We start from the raw sequence: 19485 nt of genomic DNA on the forward strand, positions 1-19485 counted from the left end.
TTTATTCTTTATCTTCCCCTCAAATATGAGTGATCCAATGACTCTGGTAGTGTAATTTCACAATGGAAAGATAGCCAGCCCTCTCAGAGCCATTGTGACCATGCTTCCCCCTTTTTAGTTTACTCCTCCAACCCAGTCTTTTATTTTGAAAAAATTTAAACTTACAGAAATTTTGTTTTGTTTTTCTTTCTTTCTTTCTTTCTTTTTTCTTTTGGTTTTTCGAGATAGGGTTTCTCTGTGTAGACTTGGACTCGCTTTGTAGACCAGCCTGACCTCGAACTCACAGAGATCCTCCTACCTCTGCCTCCCAAGTGCTGGGATTAAAGGCGTGCGCCACCACAACTGGCCAAAAATTTTAAAAGATGGCACAATGGATGCCCATCTTCCTCTCACCCAGATCCCTTACTTGTTAATATTTGTCCTTCTTTGCTCTACCTACTTGCGAATCTATCATGTTAAGATACTTTATCTGAAAAAACTCTGCAAGTGTCCCCAATATTTTATGTGCAAGGATTTCCCCATGTGTCTCTACAGGCACAAGCATTTTCCTGAGCAACTGTCACAGTACCTCATCTGAAACTCACACTGATGCAGCACTCTCCAACAAAGGGCTCTTACTCACGTCTCCAATATTCCTCATAATAATTTATTCTCCTTTGAGATCTGTAATATGGATCAAAGATTATGCTCAGCATTTAGGTGTCATTTATCTCTTCAGTCTCCTTTAATTCCCCCACCACATCACATCTTGTCATCGTGAATGATAATGATAATGACATCTATAAAGTCTAGGCCAGTTTCCAGTAGTATGTCCTACCGTATGGACCAAAAACAAGGCCAACTGTGTGTGTGTGTGTGTGTGTGTGATTGGTTTCAACTTCAATATATATTTCTTTTTATTTATTTGTTTGTTTTTTTGAGACAGTTTCTCTGTGTAGCCTTGGCTGTCCTCGACTCACTTTGTAGACCAGGCTGGCCTCGAACTCACAGATAATCCACCTGCCTCTGCCTTCCAGAGTGTTGGGGTTGATTGTAGGCATGCGCTACTACACCAGTCTTAATATATATTTCTAAAGATGTATTTATTTATTTTATTATATATGTACATGTATGTATATGAGTGTTTTGCGTACATGTATGCATGTGTATCATGTGTGTGCCTGCTGCCCATGGAAGCCAGAAGAGAGTATCAGAATCCCTGCGACTGGAGTTACAGGCAGTTGTGTGGGCGCTGGGGACTCAACTCAGGTCCTCTGCCAGAGCAGCAAGTGCTCTTAACCTCTGAGTCATCTCTCCAGCCTCTCAGCTTAAATATTTTGAAAAGGATAGATTACATCATTCAGTCTCCCTGGTGTCATGGTACAGCGGCCATGTCAAAGGGCTATACTGCCAGTTTCTTTACTTGTTGCTGATACCAAATTTGATTTTTTTTTCACTAGTATAATATAGTATAATATACATCTCCAGGGCCACAATATGTATAATTAATTAGCAAGCAGAGTGATACTTTAAACAGCTTAAGTAACTTATTCCCCAGTAATGTTTACTCAGCGGTTCTAAGAGCCATTGCCTGTCCTGGCTTCACAAATAAGACATTAGGCATTGGTTTTCCAGTAACCCTTCAGGGTACCAAAGTCTACAAGCTGTTCAAGTGCATTATATCCCATGCTATGGTGTCTGCATATAACCTCTGAGCATCTTCCCATAGCACTGTGTCGTCTCTAGATTCGTTCCGTACCTAACAATGTGCATGTTATGTAAGCGGCTTTTCCACTCTACTGTTTAGGAAATGATGACAAGAAAATAACCACATGCAAGTTCAGTGCAGCTGCACGTTGTTTCCAAGAATTTTAATTGCACACTAGTTGAATCACAAATTTGGATACTACAGAAAGAGAGCAAACTGTAACTGCAAAATTGTAATTTTTCCTACTTGTGTCATTCCTTCCACATTAGTGGCTAGGTACCCGCCCCAGCCCCCATGCGCTGTCATTTTTAATGTAGACTATGGACTCATTCAGGTTTTTTTTTCCTTTAAAATATAGTATGTTATTATCCACCGCACCTGACCAACCATCATTATATCTTTTTATTTCACATCTCCAGAGACAGGCCAGGAAAAGCTGTTCATTCTGCCCCATTTGGTTTTGAACACAAAATAATGTCTTCTCCTCACCTTACCCTGCCATTGCTCAGGACAACCCCTCCCCCATCTCCTGTTTTCTCTAAGGATGTTCCATAAGATGTAAAACTAGATTCTAGCTCAAAGCTGGGCGGCCTCCCAGCGAGACTGAAGGCGATGGAATCATTCTCAAGAGGAATCTCCTTGGAAAGAGAACTATCTCGTTACTCCGTGGCGAGCCCCATTAGGCATCCCAGGCTCCACACCCTTATTTCCGCCATCCATCTGAACTGACAAAAGTTAAAAAAAGACCTTTTAGGAGTCTCCTCAAATTGGGCAATCCCTCTTTCCCTGAGCCTGTTAAATTATACAAATGACCCTGGTTTCTTTATCAGACCTCAGAAGGGCATCAACCACAGAGTAAGTTGTAACAAAGCCTTGTAACAAAGAAATCTTCAGGGCAGATACCAAATGACAATGTCAATGTCTAGTTGAATAGAGAGAAACACAGCCTCCCTGTAGGAGTGTGGCGATTGGCTCCTGCCTGAGCAAATTTCCAAACTTACAACTCAGCCTGCAGTCGGAGCATCAAATGAGGACTCAAAAGGGAGACTTCATTTCCAGAACGAAGAGACGATGAGTATTAGGGATTTTGCTGCTGTCGTTTGCTTCTTGTTTTTGCAATAAAATTGGTTTAATAAGTTTATTCTCTATAAATTTCAACTCCCATCTCCCCTTATCCTACCTTGTGACATTTAATAGAAGATGATTGTGGCCGAAGATAATAGGTGCACACGCTTGCACAGTGAGGAGAGGCCTCTTTCCAGTGAATGGTAGGGAGGGCACTGACTCAGAAGGTTGTAGCCAGTGACACAGTGGGATCCGGAAGTTAGCGGCCAGCAAACATAACCAGATCACATCAAAGCCTTCCTCAGCAGGCTCAGGTGCCAGTATGACCTTTCTCGGGGGGGGGGGGGGGGGGGGAGGGGGGAACACGTATTTCTAACTTTTATAGGTCACTATGCTTCTTTAATTAATCTGCGGGGATCCAGGAGCTGTCAGGGAGAGATGGGGTGTGTGGTTTTTGGTCCACACAATTCATGGACAGTGCAGGCTTGTAAGAAGAAAGGGCAGATCCCCTTAATAACTTCCCACAGTCCTTTGGTTCACATTTCAGACAGTTGAGCAGATGCTTGTTTGCTTTCCAAACAGAAACACAAAAGAACTGCCCAATTTTAGTCACGAGAAGAATAGTAAAAGTGTGGAGGGAAGCCTCTGCCTCCCTCTTTGTGAACTTGGTGTAGCCTGCAGCCGGGAGGACCTCATGTGGTCCAGACAGCCTCCACCAGGGTCTGCTCAGAGCAGGCCCCGACATGGCTAGGCACTTGGAAATGACCCATTCTGCTTGCCAGATGGTTTTAATGCGGTGACGTAAGAGGCACCTGTGCTCCAGAGTGCTTGCCTCATTTTTGCCTTCGAGTGGAACTTACAGGTAATGTCTAAATAAAGTTTCACATCTTTGTGGGCATATGCAGCTCCAAACACTTTTTTATTTCATTTTTTCATTACATCCCTGTATCGTTTTAGAGGTCAAGTCACTATTTATATTTTCTCAATGAAAGAAAAATAGAGTCTTGAAGATTATAGAAGTTAATTAAAAGTAGAAGTAACAGCTAGGGTATAGCTCAGTGGCAGAGTACTCACCTAGCATGCACAAGGCCATGGGTTTGGTCCTGGGGACCATTAAAAGGAGAGAAACAGAGACAAAGATAGAAGGAGAGAGAGAGAGAGAGAGAGAGAGAGAGAGAGAGAGAGAGAGAGAGGTATGAAAAAGTGAAGGCAAATTGCAAATTCCTGGGCTGTATTCTGTCCCACTCACCCCACTGTCACCTCCCCTTACCACCCTTATGTGGCGAGCCTAATGCTTTCATATAAATAGGATGGCAAGGGACACCACCACCACCACCATCACAATGAGAGCACAGGGATTTTAGCAAGGGCCTATTTGGTCCCCAGTACCCACACCAAGGGCTCATTAATGTCTCTGACTTCAGCTCCAGGAGAAGGAAAATCTTTTGGCCTCTGCGCATGCATGCATGCATGCATACACACACACACACACACACACACACACACACACACACACACACACACACACAAAATCTTTCAAGACATTTCCTCAATCCATAACTACATGAGAAACTGCCCCTGGGATCTTAACAGCTATGCACAGACAAATGACTTTGTTCTGGGTGAGGAAGGAGACTACCTGCATTCCACTGGCACTTTCAATTTAATTGTAGAGCAAAGCCCAGAGTTGGGCATCTCCTGGAAACAAGATGGCTTCGCAGAATAGCCTTCCTGGGAAATTTCAGTCATCCCAGGCTTGACGACTCCTTACTACTACTCCTCCAGATCCTTGCTAATCTGGCTCCGGTTGCCCAATGTCTTTCTTATTTCTGCCTCTCTTGTGTCCTTGATAGACAAGACTGTCCTTTCTCCTTGCCTTGCATATAAAGTCTCTCCTCAAGTGACCACTGATGCTGATTTTCAAGAGAGGCCTATGTATGAGTACTTTCAAGTTTCCTTGATGCCCTGAAGTCCAAATGGGTCCCAGAGGGTTTTGAAAGTGCAAGGTGGCCCTCCATCCACAGACAGCCAACCCAAGACCTAAAAGTAGATTCGCCTCTATCTACTGTAGTTATTGAACATTCAAAGTCATATGGGTAAAAAACCACTTGGCTTACACGCCACATCTTCAGAAGCAAAATAAGAAATTGCTAATGTTAAGCAACTCTGAGTCGTAGGGATTTTATTACTTCCATTCTATTATTAATAAAACAAAGGCTCCATAGGAAAACAAAATGCCACTTGACTTTCTTTATCGTAATCACCAGCTCAGTGCAAGGGTGCCAGATGTTACCGAACTCGAGAGAGAGAAATTGGAAAGAGACAATCCACTTATCATCACTGAGAGATTTGAGAACCAGCCCCAGAACTAAATGTTTTTCTTTTTCTTTTTCTTTTTTTTCCAGAAAGTAAACCCCAAAAGGGTGTGGCCTACCCATCGACTCTTACATACTCATCGTCCCAAACTCCAGCTGCCAAAGCAGGCAAGTGTCCGCGTGCTTCATCCGAGCTGTCTGAGTTCACAGGCGCGCGGTGTCGTGTTTGAGGAGATGGTGTGGGAACTAACATCTTACCCAGTCAAGTCCCGCTGACCCTCATGATGGGTTAATCCATGCCGGGAACCTGGCACCCAAATCAATGCGACCAGACAGCCGTGGCTTGGGATTGAAGGGCATTTTGTCATTTTCAGGATTTGATACTGTCTCTCTAATTTGTGTCATTTTCATTCAGAATGACCGCGGCCTTGAATTGTATTGTGTTGTCACTTTAGACAGTGATATGACCTTACACCTAGAAACATTTCCTGGCAACTAAGAGGGAAGAGGCTGCCTCTACTTGGCTATAAAGCAAAGGGAAGGAGAGAGAATGGTGGGGCTTACTCACGAGCAGCAAGCAGTCAGAGCAATGAGTCTGAAACAGGACAAAACACATGGCTGTGGGGCTCAGCCGAGCCAGCCTCCCCGGGAACGGCAGGAACTAAGACATTCCTCTTTCTGTGCTAAATGGGGCACTGTGCCCTCTGCCTGCTCTCTAGGGAGGTGCTTTGCTTTCTCACAGTCAGGTGCTTTCCCGGAGTTGGCGGTCCAAAAGCATGGCTGGTGAGCGGACTTGGTTTGCATTCTGCTCACGGATGTAGGCTGGACATGGCTCTGGAATTTTAAGAGCTAGCATCCCTTGATTATTTTTGCCTAGTGCAAGGCACGGCGACCAGCCCTTTCCCGGGTAGTTTTCAGTCAGCCTGGATTGCTACCAGTAAGCCTCACTTTTAGCCCTAGTGCACAGTTTGAAGAAAGCACAGCTCAGAGAAGTTGCTTGTCTTTCACCTTGTCACCGCCTCATCGTTACCTTTAATGACACTTTAATCAGTGACGTGATGATGACGTATTTATTGAGTTGCAGGAACACAGCTGTCTCCATTCCCCACAGTGGGGTGAGACCTTGTGATATCTTTTTGTTTATTTGTTGAGACAGGGTTTCTTTGTGTAGCCTTCGCTAGCCTGGACTCACTTTGTAGACCAGGCTGGCCTTGAACTCACAGAGATCTGCCTGCCTTTGCCCACCAAATGCTGGGATCACAGGCATGCGCCCAGTGTGCCCTTCTGATATCTTAAGGACCAGATCTGATCTATGTCCTGTCTTCCTTTGGTGAGGACACAGGGAAGGAGTGACAAAGCTTCCTAATAGTTCCTATTTCACCCAGCCTGCCACCTCTGCTCATGTGGTGATTTCTGAACCGTTAGTGTGCGGATAGCTGGGTTCTGTTTTATCTACTCTCCTCTTGCCGGGTCCCCAGCCCTTCCCTTCCTTCCACTCACAGCATAGCATCCCAGAGACCAGCGGCCCCTGCACACAGAACCCTGGCCTTCTCTCTGGACTGCCTGGAGGCCTGAGTTGCTCTGAGGTGAGGTCACCTTCTTTCCCATCTCACTTGGCCTGTAGCTGGTGAGGCCAAGGATGCACTAATGGCACTGATAACCTAGGAGATTGCAAATGTGGAGAGACTGGCCACAGCCAGGGAACCCCCTGAGTTCAGAATACACATGTCAAAACCCGCTCCCTTTTTACTCTGGGGGAGAGGACTTCCCAGAGTATTTCCCTAGTACCTCTGCAAAATCCTCTCCAAGGGCTCCAAGGCACAGCTTCTTAGAAATCAGGCTTGGAGAGGCTGAAGCAAGGAAAGTCACTTTCACCCCTACACACCCCTCACAGCATGACTCCTCTCCCCCCCCCTCCTTTTATTTTCTTTGTCTCTCTCTCTCTGCATGGGGAGACTTTGGGTCTGATGACTCTCAAAACTCAGGGATTCATTTCCTGGTATAGAAGGTACTATTGGGTCCTTCCAGCTTCTGCCCTCAGTTCAAACCTGAAACACGGAAAGGGCCCACACACAATGTCTGGTGACCACAGCTCTCTCTATGCCACACCCATGAACCACAGCAGCCTGAGGCAGAGAGCACCAGAATCTTCCCCTGCATCAGATAAAGAAGCTGAGCAAAGAAGGATTTAGCAATTTGCCCAGGGGATTGTAACTGGTTCCTTAGAGACTGGTGGAATGCGTCATCCTAAAGCAGGAAGCAGTGGTGACGAGAGGGCAGGGAAAAGGGAACAGGATCCAAGAGATACCATCTTGGATTTTGGAATCCATTTTGTTTCAAAGCCCTAGGCACTGGATGCCTGACCAAAGCTCCCCTTATCAACACCAATTGTGGTCATGCCGAACTGTCCCCACCCACAAAAGGCTTGTCTCTGTGCCTGTCTAGTATCTTGAAGTAGCGCAGTGGATCATGGGACTTTTCTCCCTCCTACTTCTATTTAACTCTGTAAAGTATCCAAAGGTCACATTGTTGAAGCACAACCATTACTGCTGCCACTTGTCCCCAGTACCACACAGGCTCCTGTGGCCCCTCACCGGGTATTATTACCTGTTCCTTCCTTCTAGGCCTCACACTTGCCGTTCACTCATTCATCCATGCACTCACCATGAACTGAGGACCTTCTGTGTGGTAACCAAGCAAATGGCGGATGGGTCAATGTCAAAGGGATGTCTGGGGTCTTGTTCTGTTTTTAAAAGGATAGGCCCACATGGGGTCAGTTCTTACTAATTTACATGCTATATTCCAGTGAGAGCTATGAAAGAGGGACCCCACTTGCTACTCTTCCTGAGTGACCAAATTCCTTTAGAAATTGGGCAAAACAGAAAAGAGGTAGATGCAGAGCCAGCTCCGGCTCCAGTCTCAGCACGCTGTGCAAAAATGCTTACTAGGCTCTCAGAGAATGAGTTAACCGGGTGAATCAGGTTAGGATGACCCCCGGCCTCAGAAGCATAACCACAGTCTTCAGTGGCAAATTATCTCACTTGAACCCTGGAACGCATCTGATTTGCTTAGTGGGGCTCACGCTGGGGACAGATATTACCCGACATTTAAAGGCTGTCTCTCCCAGGCAGTTAGCAACCGTTAAGCAGGCAGCTGCTACTTGGCTACTGTTTCCGTTTGCTCTGAGCTAAATTAAAAACAGGCAAGTGTTGATTTGCAGAAATGCACAAAACAACAACAACAAAAACAAACAAACAAAAAACCTGAGGAGGCACATTTCTGATATCATGGCCAAAGGAGGCTGAGAAAAGCTGCTATAGAGAAAGAGTGCCAGGAAAACACTCTCCTGCCTCCCCTTGGTGTTTGCTAAGCCCTGCCCTGAAAGGAGGCAGTGCTGATGTTTACTGCAGTAAGTTCCACCTCCCAGGCATCTCCTGACCTCACTGCCCATACCCACCACAGCCCCCTCCCCCCCAACCCCCCACCTCCCCTATCCCCTCACCCCACCCCACCCCCTGTGTCACCACTCCTGACGGTAAGCTTTGGTTACAAGGCCAGAGACCTTGAGATAGAGGCAGGAATTCTCAAGTGACCAAGGCCATCTCCTACTTTCTTTCCTTTTTGTGGAGAAAGACTGTGAGTTTGGAGTCGACCGCCCTTGAGTTCAAAGCTCGTGCCTACTCCCATTTGTCCCTATGTATGGGAAATTGCTTCTCGACCTCTCCTTAAGTTAAGCCTGCTCCTTAGCTTAAAATATGGATGTACCAGGACGGTGACAATCTTTACCTGGAATGCTTATGTGAAAATCCTCCAAAGTGTCAGCACACAGCAGACGGACAGCGGATCTTAGGTCTCCTACCCTGGTGTACAGTCCCAAGGCTCAGAATGAGTTAGTGGTGAGATGAGCAAGCCCCACCCCAAGCCACGCCCCCAGCATCCAGACATCTGGGCATCTCGGCTTGTCCTCTTCACCGCCACCACGGCACACTGCTGTCCACTGCAGAGGAGGAGGCATACCATTGATCTGAGATATCAACTCCTACCTTATTTGTAGGATATTTGAATCCTACGTATGCTGACGTATACACGTCACCCAAATTATGGCATCAGCCCTGCCAAGAGGCCATGACTGTCCCCGTTCATAAGAATCAGATAGCTTTAGAAGAAAGACTGGAGAGGGTGGGGCCAGGAGCCAGGGCTGGGAGCCAGGGCTGGGCCAGGCTGCCATTCTTACATCAAAATCCCATGGCCCATTGAGATCTGGTGAGTCAGCCTCTCTGCGAACTGCCAGGTGTAGGGAGTTCTGGGGCTCCATCTGCCGCCGCTGGGGAAGGCTGCTAGGGATGGAAGGCTGCTGGGGAAAGCTGTACTTGGCCATGCCCAAATGAACTGCACACAGAGAACCCAAGGCATTTCTGCAAAAGACTTTGAAAGGAGACAGATGTCTCCGTATGTCTGACGCCGCGTGCAGAAACCTTTTGACTGGATATTATGAATGAAGAGTGAGATACTCAGTAAGGAACTGGGAGACTTGGGGAGAAGTGGCATCCTCTCTCTCCATGTTAAAGATGCCTCTCCCTGGTGACAGAGACAGGACAGATGACTCTTGAATAAACTGATCGAGTATTGGAAGGCAGCTGTGCCCCCCCCCCCCACCGGTGGATTCATTGGCTGCCCTCCCGACGTTTAACCTCTAGCTCTCTTGAGAAGGATTATTCACAAACCGAGATGACTGGGGTAGTCAAGGGCCGAGGATCTGGCCAATGGGGTAAGGAAAAGGTAATTGTGATTTCCAAACTACAGTTAAGTGATGATCCAGCAAGATGAATAATTGGATTCTGATCCTGTTCTTTAAAAATCTACAAGCAGTTCTACTTCTCCCTACAGGAAAGCAAACCAAACCTGGGCCCACACCTCCCTCAAGAGGCGCTAACGCCTTCTAGCATCAGCATACGGCAGTGGATTCCTCTTGAGAAATTAAACACTTCTCTAGATTTATTATGAATGGCTGTCCTTTAAAGTAAAGGACATGTCATACATCAGGCAGGGCTGGCTCTGCCTCAGGACGGTGCAGACGCCGGCTGAAGCCCGGAAGCCATCTACGCCTCTTTAATATTGTCTGGCCCGGTCTTCTGACTGATTTAAAGATGGCCCAACTGTTGGCCAGCACGGGGTAAATGAAAATGAAAAATCTGCTTCCTAGCCGCAAGAGCAGATGGAATGGCTGAATCGCACCCCAATCCCAGCTTTGCTGTTTGTATGGCCTGCCCTCCCAAATTGGTGCTGTGATTCACCCCTGGAAGGTGGCAGTGTCAGGTTGTGGAAGGGAGCAGATGCCAGTGCTGGGCACAGGGGTCTGAGGAACAAATGTTTGTCTGCAGGGCTGTTGTTCTGACACTGTTCTCCAAGGATGCTGTACCACATACAGTGCCATAGGACATCAAAGAGCAAGTTGGATGGAGAAAGAGGCATCTTTTGACCCCAGGTGTTACCCCCTTGGCCCGCTTTCCATGTGGCTAAAGTGCATCAGCTCTAAACACAGGGTGACTGGGGCCAGGATGCTATGGTAGAAAGAAAAGTCCCTTCCAAAAGATACTTAGATCCCAATCGCTGGAACCTGAATGTGCCCTTCTACGGAGAGGAGCACATTGCTAATAGGATTGAGGGTCTTAACGTTGAATATGTTCCTGAATTGTCTGGGTGGGCCCTAATACAATCACATACATCTCCATAAAAATGAAAGTAGAGGGAAGTTACTTGACACACTGAGAAGAGGAGTTCATATAAAGTTAGGACAAAGGGGAAAAAATGGAGGATGCTAACCTTAAAGACAGTCATGAACCAACCCAGATGAACTTGGCTGGTGCAAGGATCACAGTCTACCCTTGGGCTTCCTTGAGGAGGCTGAGGGATGCTGATGCCTTAAACTTGGCGCAATAGTCCTTATTTTGGGATCCTGGCCTCCAGAATCATAAAAAGAAAAATGAGTCTCTGTTGCTTTGAGCCACCAAGTTTAAGGCAATGTATTAACAGCAACACCAGCACACCAGCGTCCCAGTTACAGAAGCCGACATGCTCCACTGGGTGCCCAGTAGCCACTGCCACCAGACCCAGAGCTGAGGGACTGGTCATGAGGGGGACCTTTCTGTCTCTCTATGGCCCTGGCCTAAGGTCTCCAAGAGAGTCCTTGGTGTTCCTGGAGTAGCTTCCCTTGCCCTAAACCTTCAGGGAGACTCTCTGGGCAACTGGAGCACGAACAAACTGAGCCTTGCTTTGCAGGAAGCAAGTAGAGCCTTGTATCAGCTCCTCACACTCCAGGGAATGACCTCCTGCCCAGGCTTAAGAGACGGCTCAGTGGTTAAAGGAGCTTGATGCTCTTGCAGAGGACCCCATGTCGGGCAGCTCACAACCACCCATAAATCCAGCTCTAAAGGATCTGACTCCCTCGTGTGGCCTTCACTGAGACTATGCTCAAATGCATAAGCATCCCCCCCCCCAACACACACACAGAGGATTAAGAGTAAAAATAAAATTTTAAATTAATAAACCTCCCACTCATACTCAAGTAAGCAACCAAAACCAAACTCAGTGGATCAAATATAGGACACCACAATAGAAGGGAGCTTATTTGGGTAGAGAAGGAGTTTCGGGGGGGGGGGGTGATGAGCGAGAGCAAGGAGAAGTGGAAAATACGCCCAAATCAGTATGCACACATGAGGAAGTGTAAAAGGATAGAGACCAGTGAAGCAATCTAGGCCTTCATAATTTAGGAGAACCTAGATGATCCTTGCCGTTGAGTTAGTCCCATCCTCCCAAGACCTCAGGGCCCAGGAGAAGCCGGTTGACTGATCGTGAACTAAGCCAGAAGCATTCTTCTGTAAGAGTGAGCCATAGTGGAGGCCCTGGACGCACCATGTATCCATAGGCCAACTGCAATTGAGATGGCAAGGTAGTAGAAAGGCGGAAGGGGAGAAAGACATAGAGATTAGAAAGAAAGAAAACAAACCATTGCTTGTGGTGCCCAGCAAAGTAATTTGGCAACTACCTGTGTTCCGCTTTTTCTACATTGCTGTAGCTTTGATCTGTAACTTCAATATGTTGTTTCATCTTTGTTTGTTTATTGGCTTATTGCTCTGAAATTGGGCAGGCTCTTTATGTAGATTCAGCCCTCCACTGCAACTAGCATAGGTCTCTGCTAAAAGCCAGTGGTGTTTAGTAAATATTTATTTGACTTCTGGTCCTCTTCAGTTCTAAGGCAGGCTGTTTTGTGGGTACCAACGCAGTTCTGTTTTCTTACAGGTGAGACCACAAAACCCTACGAGAAGCCATCTAGTCCAAGGACAACCACACAGCCTGTCACCCTGACACAAGCTCTAGCTATCCCACTAGCTGAGGCCACCCACAGAGCCACCTCCAAGCCTTTCGCAGCATCTGTTACCAGCAGCCCCAGACCCCAACCCATAGGCCACAGGAGCCAGGAGATGGGTGAGTAGGTGGGCCAGGGTGTACTATGAGAGCGGCATGGCATATCCTGAGAGGAACAGCTTTTTGGAATCTGGGTATGGGTATCCCACGCTGGCCCTTTCAGGAGTGTGTGAGACCTTCACCCAGGTGGGAAGCAGCAGGTTGTGTCTTCCAGGTTCAAAACACAACTACTGTTGCCACACCCACAAAATATTCCCACAAAGCACCACTCCTTCCTCCAAAAGCTCAGTTGATAAAGACAGCAGGCTTCGCTCTAGCCATTGTTGTGTTATTGGATTTTGTTTGTTTCCTTAAATAATAAGAGCCCCACACCCAGAAGTCTTTAACTATTAAGAATAAAACCAAAAGGCTCTTTTTAGGAAGTCAGACGGCAGGGGTTTGCTTGTCACGTAGTTTCTACACAGGCTTCTGTCGTCACCACCCTGAGATTAAAAAGCACCTGTGTCAGTTCAAATAGTTTCCCCGCAAGGGGGGATGGGAAAGTGTGCCACGGGATCGCTGTTATCTCAGAAGGTTTTTCTGAACAGTTCCTGTCTGCTGACACATTTTCCTTCTTGAAGCAAGTTCCCGGGGCTTACTGTTTTCAGCGTCACCCAGTTTTCTTTTCCTTTTTTAAAAATTAATTTATTCATATTACATCTCAATTGTTAGCCCATCCCTTGTATCCTCCCATTCCTCCCTCCCTCCTGCTTCCCCCTACTCCCCTCCCCTATGTCTGTGACTGAAGGGGACCTCCTCCCCCTGTATGTGTTCAGAGGGTATCAAGTCTCTTCTTGGTGACCTGTTATCTTTCCTCTAAGTGCCACCAGGCCTCCCCATCCAGGGGACATGGTCAGAAATGGGGCATCAGAGTTTGTATGAAAGTCAGACCTCACTCTCCACTCAACGGTGGAGGATGTCCTGTCCATTGACTAGGTCTGGGTAGGGGTTCAAAGTTTATTGCCTATATTTTCCCAGTTTTCAACTGTTACCGCCGTGCAGCATTATCCCCCCGTTTCCTAGCAGAGCCCAGCCGTCTGACCACCCACCCTTTTATTGTCTACAGGAGAGTTTGTGATTTCAATGCACTGGGCACTTTTCTAAGCACATTACACATTTATTAGCTTACTGGGTCGTCCCAGCTCCTGTCTATATAGGAGCTATATAGGTCTATATGACTTCTACCTTGAACAAAGCCGTTGTCGTGGTGAATAAACTAAGGAATAAGGTGATGAGGGAAGGAGCCCTACGTCACACAGGTGAGCGAGTGGAGCAGGAGTCAAACTCCAACACCTGGACACCCGGGTCATCAGCAAACACGCCAGTGAAAATCTGAGCCACAGAGGACTAGACTTTGACCAGGATGAAGTGGCAAGATTGGAAGCTGATGGGCTTCCTTGATGCCTTTAGTGATTGATAACAACTGTCAGGATGCACAGCACCCATGCATCCCTTAGGTCAGGTCCATCGCATGCTTTTTATATCCTTGTCAATGATTCTACTGTAAGTATTCTATTTCATAGATGCCTCCTGGAATTTGTGACCTAAAGATCCCAAGCCAGAGAATCATAAAAATAATTTTGTAAAGTTTTGAAATCCATCAGACATGTTCCCCACCCCGTCACATTCTTGTGTTACATGAATATTAACTAATATTAACATAATCTAATGATACCTGGTAGCAAGAGAGAAATATTCTAGGGGTCTAGGGAACCAGAGCTCACAGAGGTCCCTGGAGCCAGAGCTTTTTCTTTATCACATCCCAAGCTCTTGGCTTTAGATTCCTTCATCCTTTCAAATGCCTTTGAGTATCTGAATCAGCTGCCGTTTCTCCCAGAGGGCATCAGCTCTTATGTAACAGAGAACAGTAGGTGTGTGGCTTGTTTTCTTGGCTGTGCTGGCAGCTTGGAAATCTTGATGCCAGTTTGGCTGAAAAACCTCTCCCAAAAACCTGAAGTAGTGACTCCCAACCTGGCAGAGGTTTGTTACTCCTGGCTTTGAGACAGGGGCTTTGGACAGCAGCCTCCCAGCCCATCAGTGTTCCCTTTTCATCCTCACACAGCCCTTGCTTCCATGCAACCCACACACCGCTGGGCAAGTCCTTGGAAAGAGGGCAGCCTCCCTGTAGCAGGCACCGTAGTTGTTAAGACAGGAGCCCAAGTCGGCAGGGAGAGAGAGTCACTGTCCTAATCAAACAGCTGTCTACTTTTATGAATGACTTGCATAAGCATGAGAATTTTACTGTGTAACTTGAGTCCGTAGATCTCAATGTGAGCTCTGTGGATGTCATATCCTGTTGCAGCATCAAGTGATGGAAGCCCATCCCCCCCCCCGCTCCCCTCCCCCCACACACACACCATGTGCTGTTGTTCAGTGGTACCTCCAAGAATGTGGTCTTGGAGCTTGATCACTAATAATAATTTAAATTGCCTTTGTGTCCTTTTATAAAATAGACTTAATAAGATCATATGACAAGGTGGGCCAGGGTTGTGGCTCAGTGAGGCCTCGGGTTGCATTCTCAATGTTATCATCGGTGCCTTTCCTGAAGCCCAGCCGTGAATACCCAACTACACGAAGTAATACTTAGTGGATAAAGAGCTGCCCTTTCCATTCTAACAAGCTGACATTGTCTTCCAGTGATAGTAAAGCGCTCCTTATAGTGTTGACAGGCAAGTCAGTTGTTGTTGTATATTTTCCCCTTTTATATGTGGGACGGAAATGGAAAGATTCTAGCATTGACTGTAACTGGGCTGTTCAAGCACAGCTTACTTCATTTAAGAAGTACCCCTTGAATGCCTACGATATGTCAGACAACATTCTAGGACCCTGGGCGATACCACCTCAATACACTAAGAGCCATAGCCAGTTCCTTCCGCTTAGGACACCTGGCACGTGTGTAGCTGGCAGAGTCACCTTTGTCCTGCACTGAGCTCAAAAGCTTCTTCTCAGACAGAACACAATACCTTGGGCTCTTAAGTGGTGCTCAGCCTTCCTGATGCTGCGACCCTTTCATACCGTTCCTCATGTCATGGTGACTCCCCAACCATAAAATCATTTTTGTTACCGCTTCATAACTGTAATGTTGCTACTGTTATGGATTGTAATGTAAACCTCTGATATGTGACGCTTGGGGGTTGAGAACCACTGCCTTAGAGCGAGGTTGAAAACAGCGTAAGTAAATATTTAGACACAGGAGAGACAGGAGCACTTTCAGCGTGGGAGGACTCGGAGGGAAGAGGAGCTAGACACATCGAGGCCCTTTCTCTGACCTGTGAGTGTATAAGCAAAGACTGGGAGTAATGAGCCAAGAGACAAAGGAACAGAGACTTCTCACAGGACCAGAGTAAGGCTGTCTTCACGGGAAAGGCTGGATATGGTGTCAGTGCCACACCCCCACCCCAGCACCCAGCACCCAGCACCCAGCACCCAGCACCCAACCCCAGAGAGAGCCACCCAGGGAACCAGATCCAAAACCTTAGTCAGAAAAGACTTCCGTAAAGATGGACAATCTCCAGGCCCAGCTGGAGGGGCAGTTGGGAATTGCTGAGATTTAAAAGGTACAGTGGCTGCTTGCAGCATTGTTTTTCCGGTCAGGTTCACTTTAAGAAGCACTTTGGTGGCCACTGCTGATGTAGCATTAAATGTATGCTCCATACAAATAGGCCAGAGGGGGTAGAACAGCACCACCTAGTGGCAAGGCATAGAAATGACAGGGCCATTCATTAGCCCTCCAGCCCTGGGCAAGAAAGGAAGAGGCGATGGAGGAATGGGGCTGGAGGAGACCAGCGTCTGTCAGTGCACTCCTTTCCCACACACTTCTCTCTCACTCATATGTCTGTCACGAGTGAATGTTGCTCTTCCTCCAGGTGTCTGGAGACAGTTTTTCTTAAAATTCAATCTTTTAAAAAGACAAGCATTTCAAAAGAACAATGGAGAAAGACCATGATCAGGCAAAGTACAGCAAAACTACAAATGGCCAGTGACTATATATATATTCAACTTAATCAAGAATCAGATAAGTCCCAATGGAATGGCAAGCTGTCACACACAGAGAGAAGTCACACTGCAAATTGAAGTACACTATTTGGGCAAGAGTGTGGAGAAGTGACAGAATTCACACTTCCAAGAAAGCATTGTAAGGTAATAGTGTCCAAGCGTGAGGAGAATGAGTGTGGGGGTGTGCTCGCAGGAAGGGAAATGAAGATTTACTCACCCGTCATTAGAAATAGAGAGTTACCATAGGGCTGCTCAAATGGCGTGCAGGAGGAAATGCTCTCATGTACACAGCGGAGTGTTATTCAGCACACCAGAAACGCAACTGCCGCATTTTCAGGAGAAATGGGAGGAAAGAATAGAGATCATTATTTTCAGCAAAATAAGGTTGAGTCCAAAAGAGAAATGTCCCGCGTGCTCTCTCCTATGTGGAATCTAGATTTTAAAGTGTGGGAGGGCGGGAGGGGGAGGGTCCAACGTGGACTAGGAGAGGGAGAGGCCTGAAAGGAAGGGAAGCAGAGGACAGCAACAGAGCAAAAAAGGTGAGAGGGTGGAGGAATATATGCGACATGAAAGTGTGGGAGGGGCATTGTTTGCGGATGTGATCAAACAAAGGGAACCCCAAGAAGAGGAGGGGACGTGGGGAAAGACTGTGTGAGGGGCATGAATAAGATCATTAATATGACATGTATACATAAAATGTCATATTTAAACCTATAGCTTTGAATACTAACCTTTAAAATTAATTAAGTAACCGAAGAAGCTGATTAGCATGGGCACAGCCTGGCCTGTGGTAGGTTGCCCAGTCAAAGGCACGTGAGGTACAACACGGTCTTCCAGCCTGGCCCTGCACGTGTGGGCTGTATGTGAGGACGCGTGCAGAGCACAAGGGTTGTATTTCCACATGTCAAAACTGGAGGCCAGCAACCGCTGGGCGGAGAACAAGTGACGGCGCTGTGCCATGCACAGTGTACAGAGGGTGCCTCTTTACGGTGACCCTGTGTCGTTTTTTATGAATGGTACAAACAATAAGTCTGCTCTGAGTTCATGTCACATAAGCAAAGCATAGTCAAAAGGAAGAAAAAAGATCCACCATGGATAGCCCTAAAAGAAACCAGAACCCTCCCATTGCTTCTGGCTTCTGCCTCCCATGGAACACGGGTCTCTGCCTCAGCTAACTGCTCCCCCATGGGGCTCTGTGTTTCTCTCTGCAAACACCCCGTCTCCCCACCCCACCCCTCACCCCTGCCAAAGCCTTCGTTCAGAGAGACTGCCAAGTAAGCAACGAATGCTGAAATGTGTTTGAGTCTCTCCCAGCGCAATCAAGGCTAACCCTTTGGACGCCTCTAAAAATGACGAAACCTAATGCTGTTTGTATCAACCTCGCGTTTGTGCAGCTTACGCAAATTGCTAAATGTTAAGTGACATTTCTGCTGCAGGATTGCTTTAGCCTCCACACAAGTGGCACCGTTGAGAGGAATTATTTTTGAGAACAGGGAAATTTAAGAAATATGGCCCTGATGGAATAAAGGACTTACTTTGCCAGTCATAAAAATACAAGGGTGTTTAGTGCCTGGAATACCAACCACTGTCATAAATTCAGTCTACTCTATTGATTTGTTTGTTTGTTTATCTACCTACATATCATTCTATGTCTCTATCATCTATCCATGTATCTATCCATCTTTCTGTCTGTCTGTCTATTTACTTGCTTATTTATTTATTTTTCCATTCCAATGCCTCCTCCAGGGCAGGTTCAAACTTCACAAAGGCTTTGCATTCATTCTGACCTGGGCCCAAGCTTGCCAGGATGGCTCATGGAAAAAATGAGAGCAGCCAGCTTTTACGTTCATGCTCTGACCAGTTCAGCTGTGGTTTCAGGTCTGTGGTCCGCCACCGCCTACGCGAGCAGCCGCCGACCCAGTCCTGGCAGCAGTCCAGGCGAGGAGAGCCTCAGCTTTCTTCTCTGGCTGCTGCGGTGCTCCAGCTGCTCAAACCCTCACCACTCGATTTTGAGCTAATAGAGCCTTAAACTAGTTGGTCCAACAGAACGCACCGCCTCAGGCCCAAACTTGTGAAGAAACCTGCAAGGGAAGTAAGGAAGACATTGAGCCTTTGCCCAGGCTCCCTTCCCCAGAGGCGATTTCAGACAGGTTGCTAGGGCAATTCCTAAGGATTCCGTAACCAGGCCCTTAGAAGCCTGAAAAGAGCTATTCTTGGGGCTCGTGTTTGGGGAAAGCCACTTAAAAGATCAAGGAAATTTTGTATCGTCTCCCAAGAAAGGACAGAGCATATCTTGCTTGGGGACATCTGCTATGCTTCAGGGAGAGAACGCTTCACAAAGAGAAACTGAGTAGCAAATCGCAGGGGTGAGGGTGGGGGAGGTTACCTCTCTTCACATCCCTGCATCCTTTAATGACTTGGTGCTGCAACAGAGCCTCCTGCGGGTCTCTATAGCACTGATGCAGCTCGCAGAGGGTAGAAAGGGTAGGTATGGTACAGGTGCTTTCCACAGGCTCCACCAGGCCTGCTCTGGGGGGCTGATGGGCTGTGCTATTCCCTTTGAGGCCGCAGAGCATGAGGACCAGAGGCCAGGACTGCCATGAAGAGAGATGTTTGTGTCTCTCTCCTGCTGTTTGAGTTTTACTTATTTATTTGTGTGTGTGGGTGTTTTTACCTGCATGTGAGTACACGCACTGCAGGTACGCCGGGTGCCTGCAGAGGTCAGAAGAGGGCATTGCACCTGCTGGAACAGGAGTTGTGGTTGGTTGTGGACCACCACGCGGATGCTGGAAATCTAACACTACCCCGCCCCATCCCCACATCCTCTGCAAGTTAAGCTACCTGTCCAGCCTCACAGCTTCTGTTTTGTTTGATACATGGTAAGAGAATAAGACCCACCCCACCGCCACCACTACCACCCCCGCCCCCTCCCACCCACCCCCCAATCAGGTCTTAACA

The 19485-nt window shown here is 47.3% G+C and overlaps 1 protein-coding gene and 1 long non-coding RNA gene across 2 annotated transcripts in view; one reads left to right on the forward strand and one right to left on the reverse strand.

The window, feature by feature from the left end:
- Nucleotides 1-19485, forward strand: part of VIT (vitrin) — a 115452-nt gene that overhangs the window by 59503 nt on the left and 36464 nt on the right. Inside the window, exons 6-7 of the mRNA XM_084793090.1 lie at nucleotides 5158-5235; nucleotides 12367-12552. Of these exons, the coding sequence (XP_084649216.1) occupies nucleotides 5158-5235; nucleotides 12367-12552 (264 nt within the window). The remainder of the gene's footprint in view (nucleotides 1-5157; nucleotides 5236-12366; nucleotides 12553-19485) is intronic.
- LOC311603856 overlaps nucleotides 2358-19485 on the reverse strand; it is a 32230-nt gene continuing 15102 nt past the window's right edge. The window contains exon 3 of the long non-coding RNA XR_014781289.1: nucleotides 2358-2412. This is a non-coding gene — a long non-coding RNA (uncharacterized lncRNA). The remainder of the gene's footprint in view (nucleotides 2413-19485) is intronic.

Source organism: Acomys minous, assembly GCF_964271855.1.
Source record: "Acomys minous genome assembly, chromosome: 8".
Lineage (NCBI taxonomy): Eukaryota > Metazoa > Chordata > Mammalia > Rodentia > Muridae > Acomys > Acomys minous.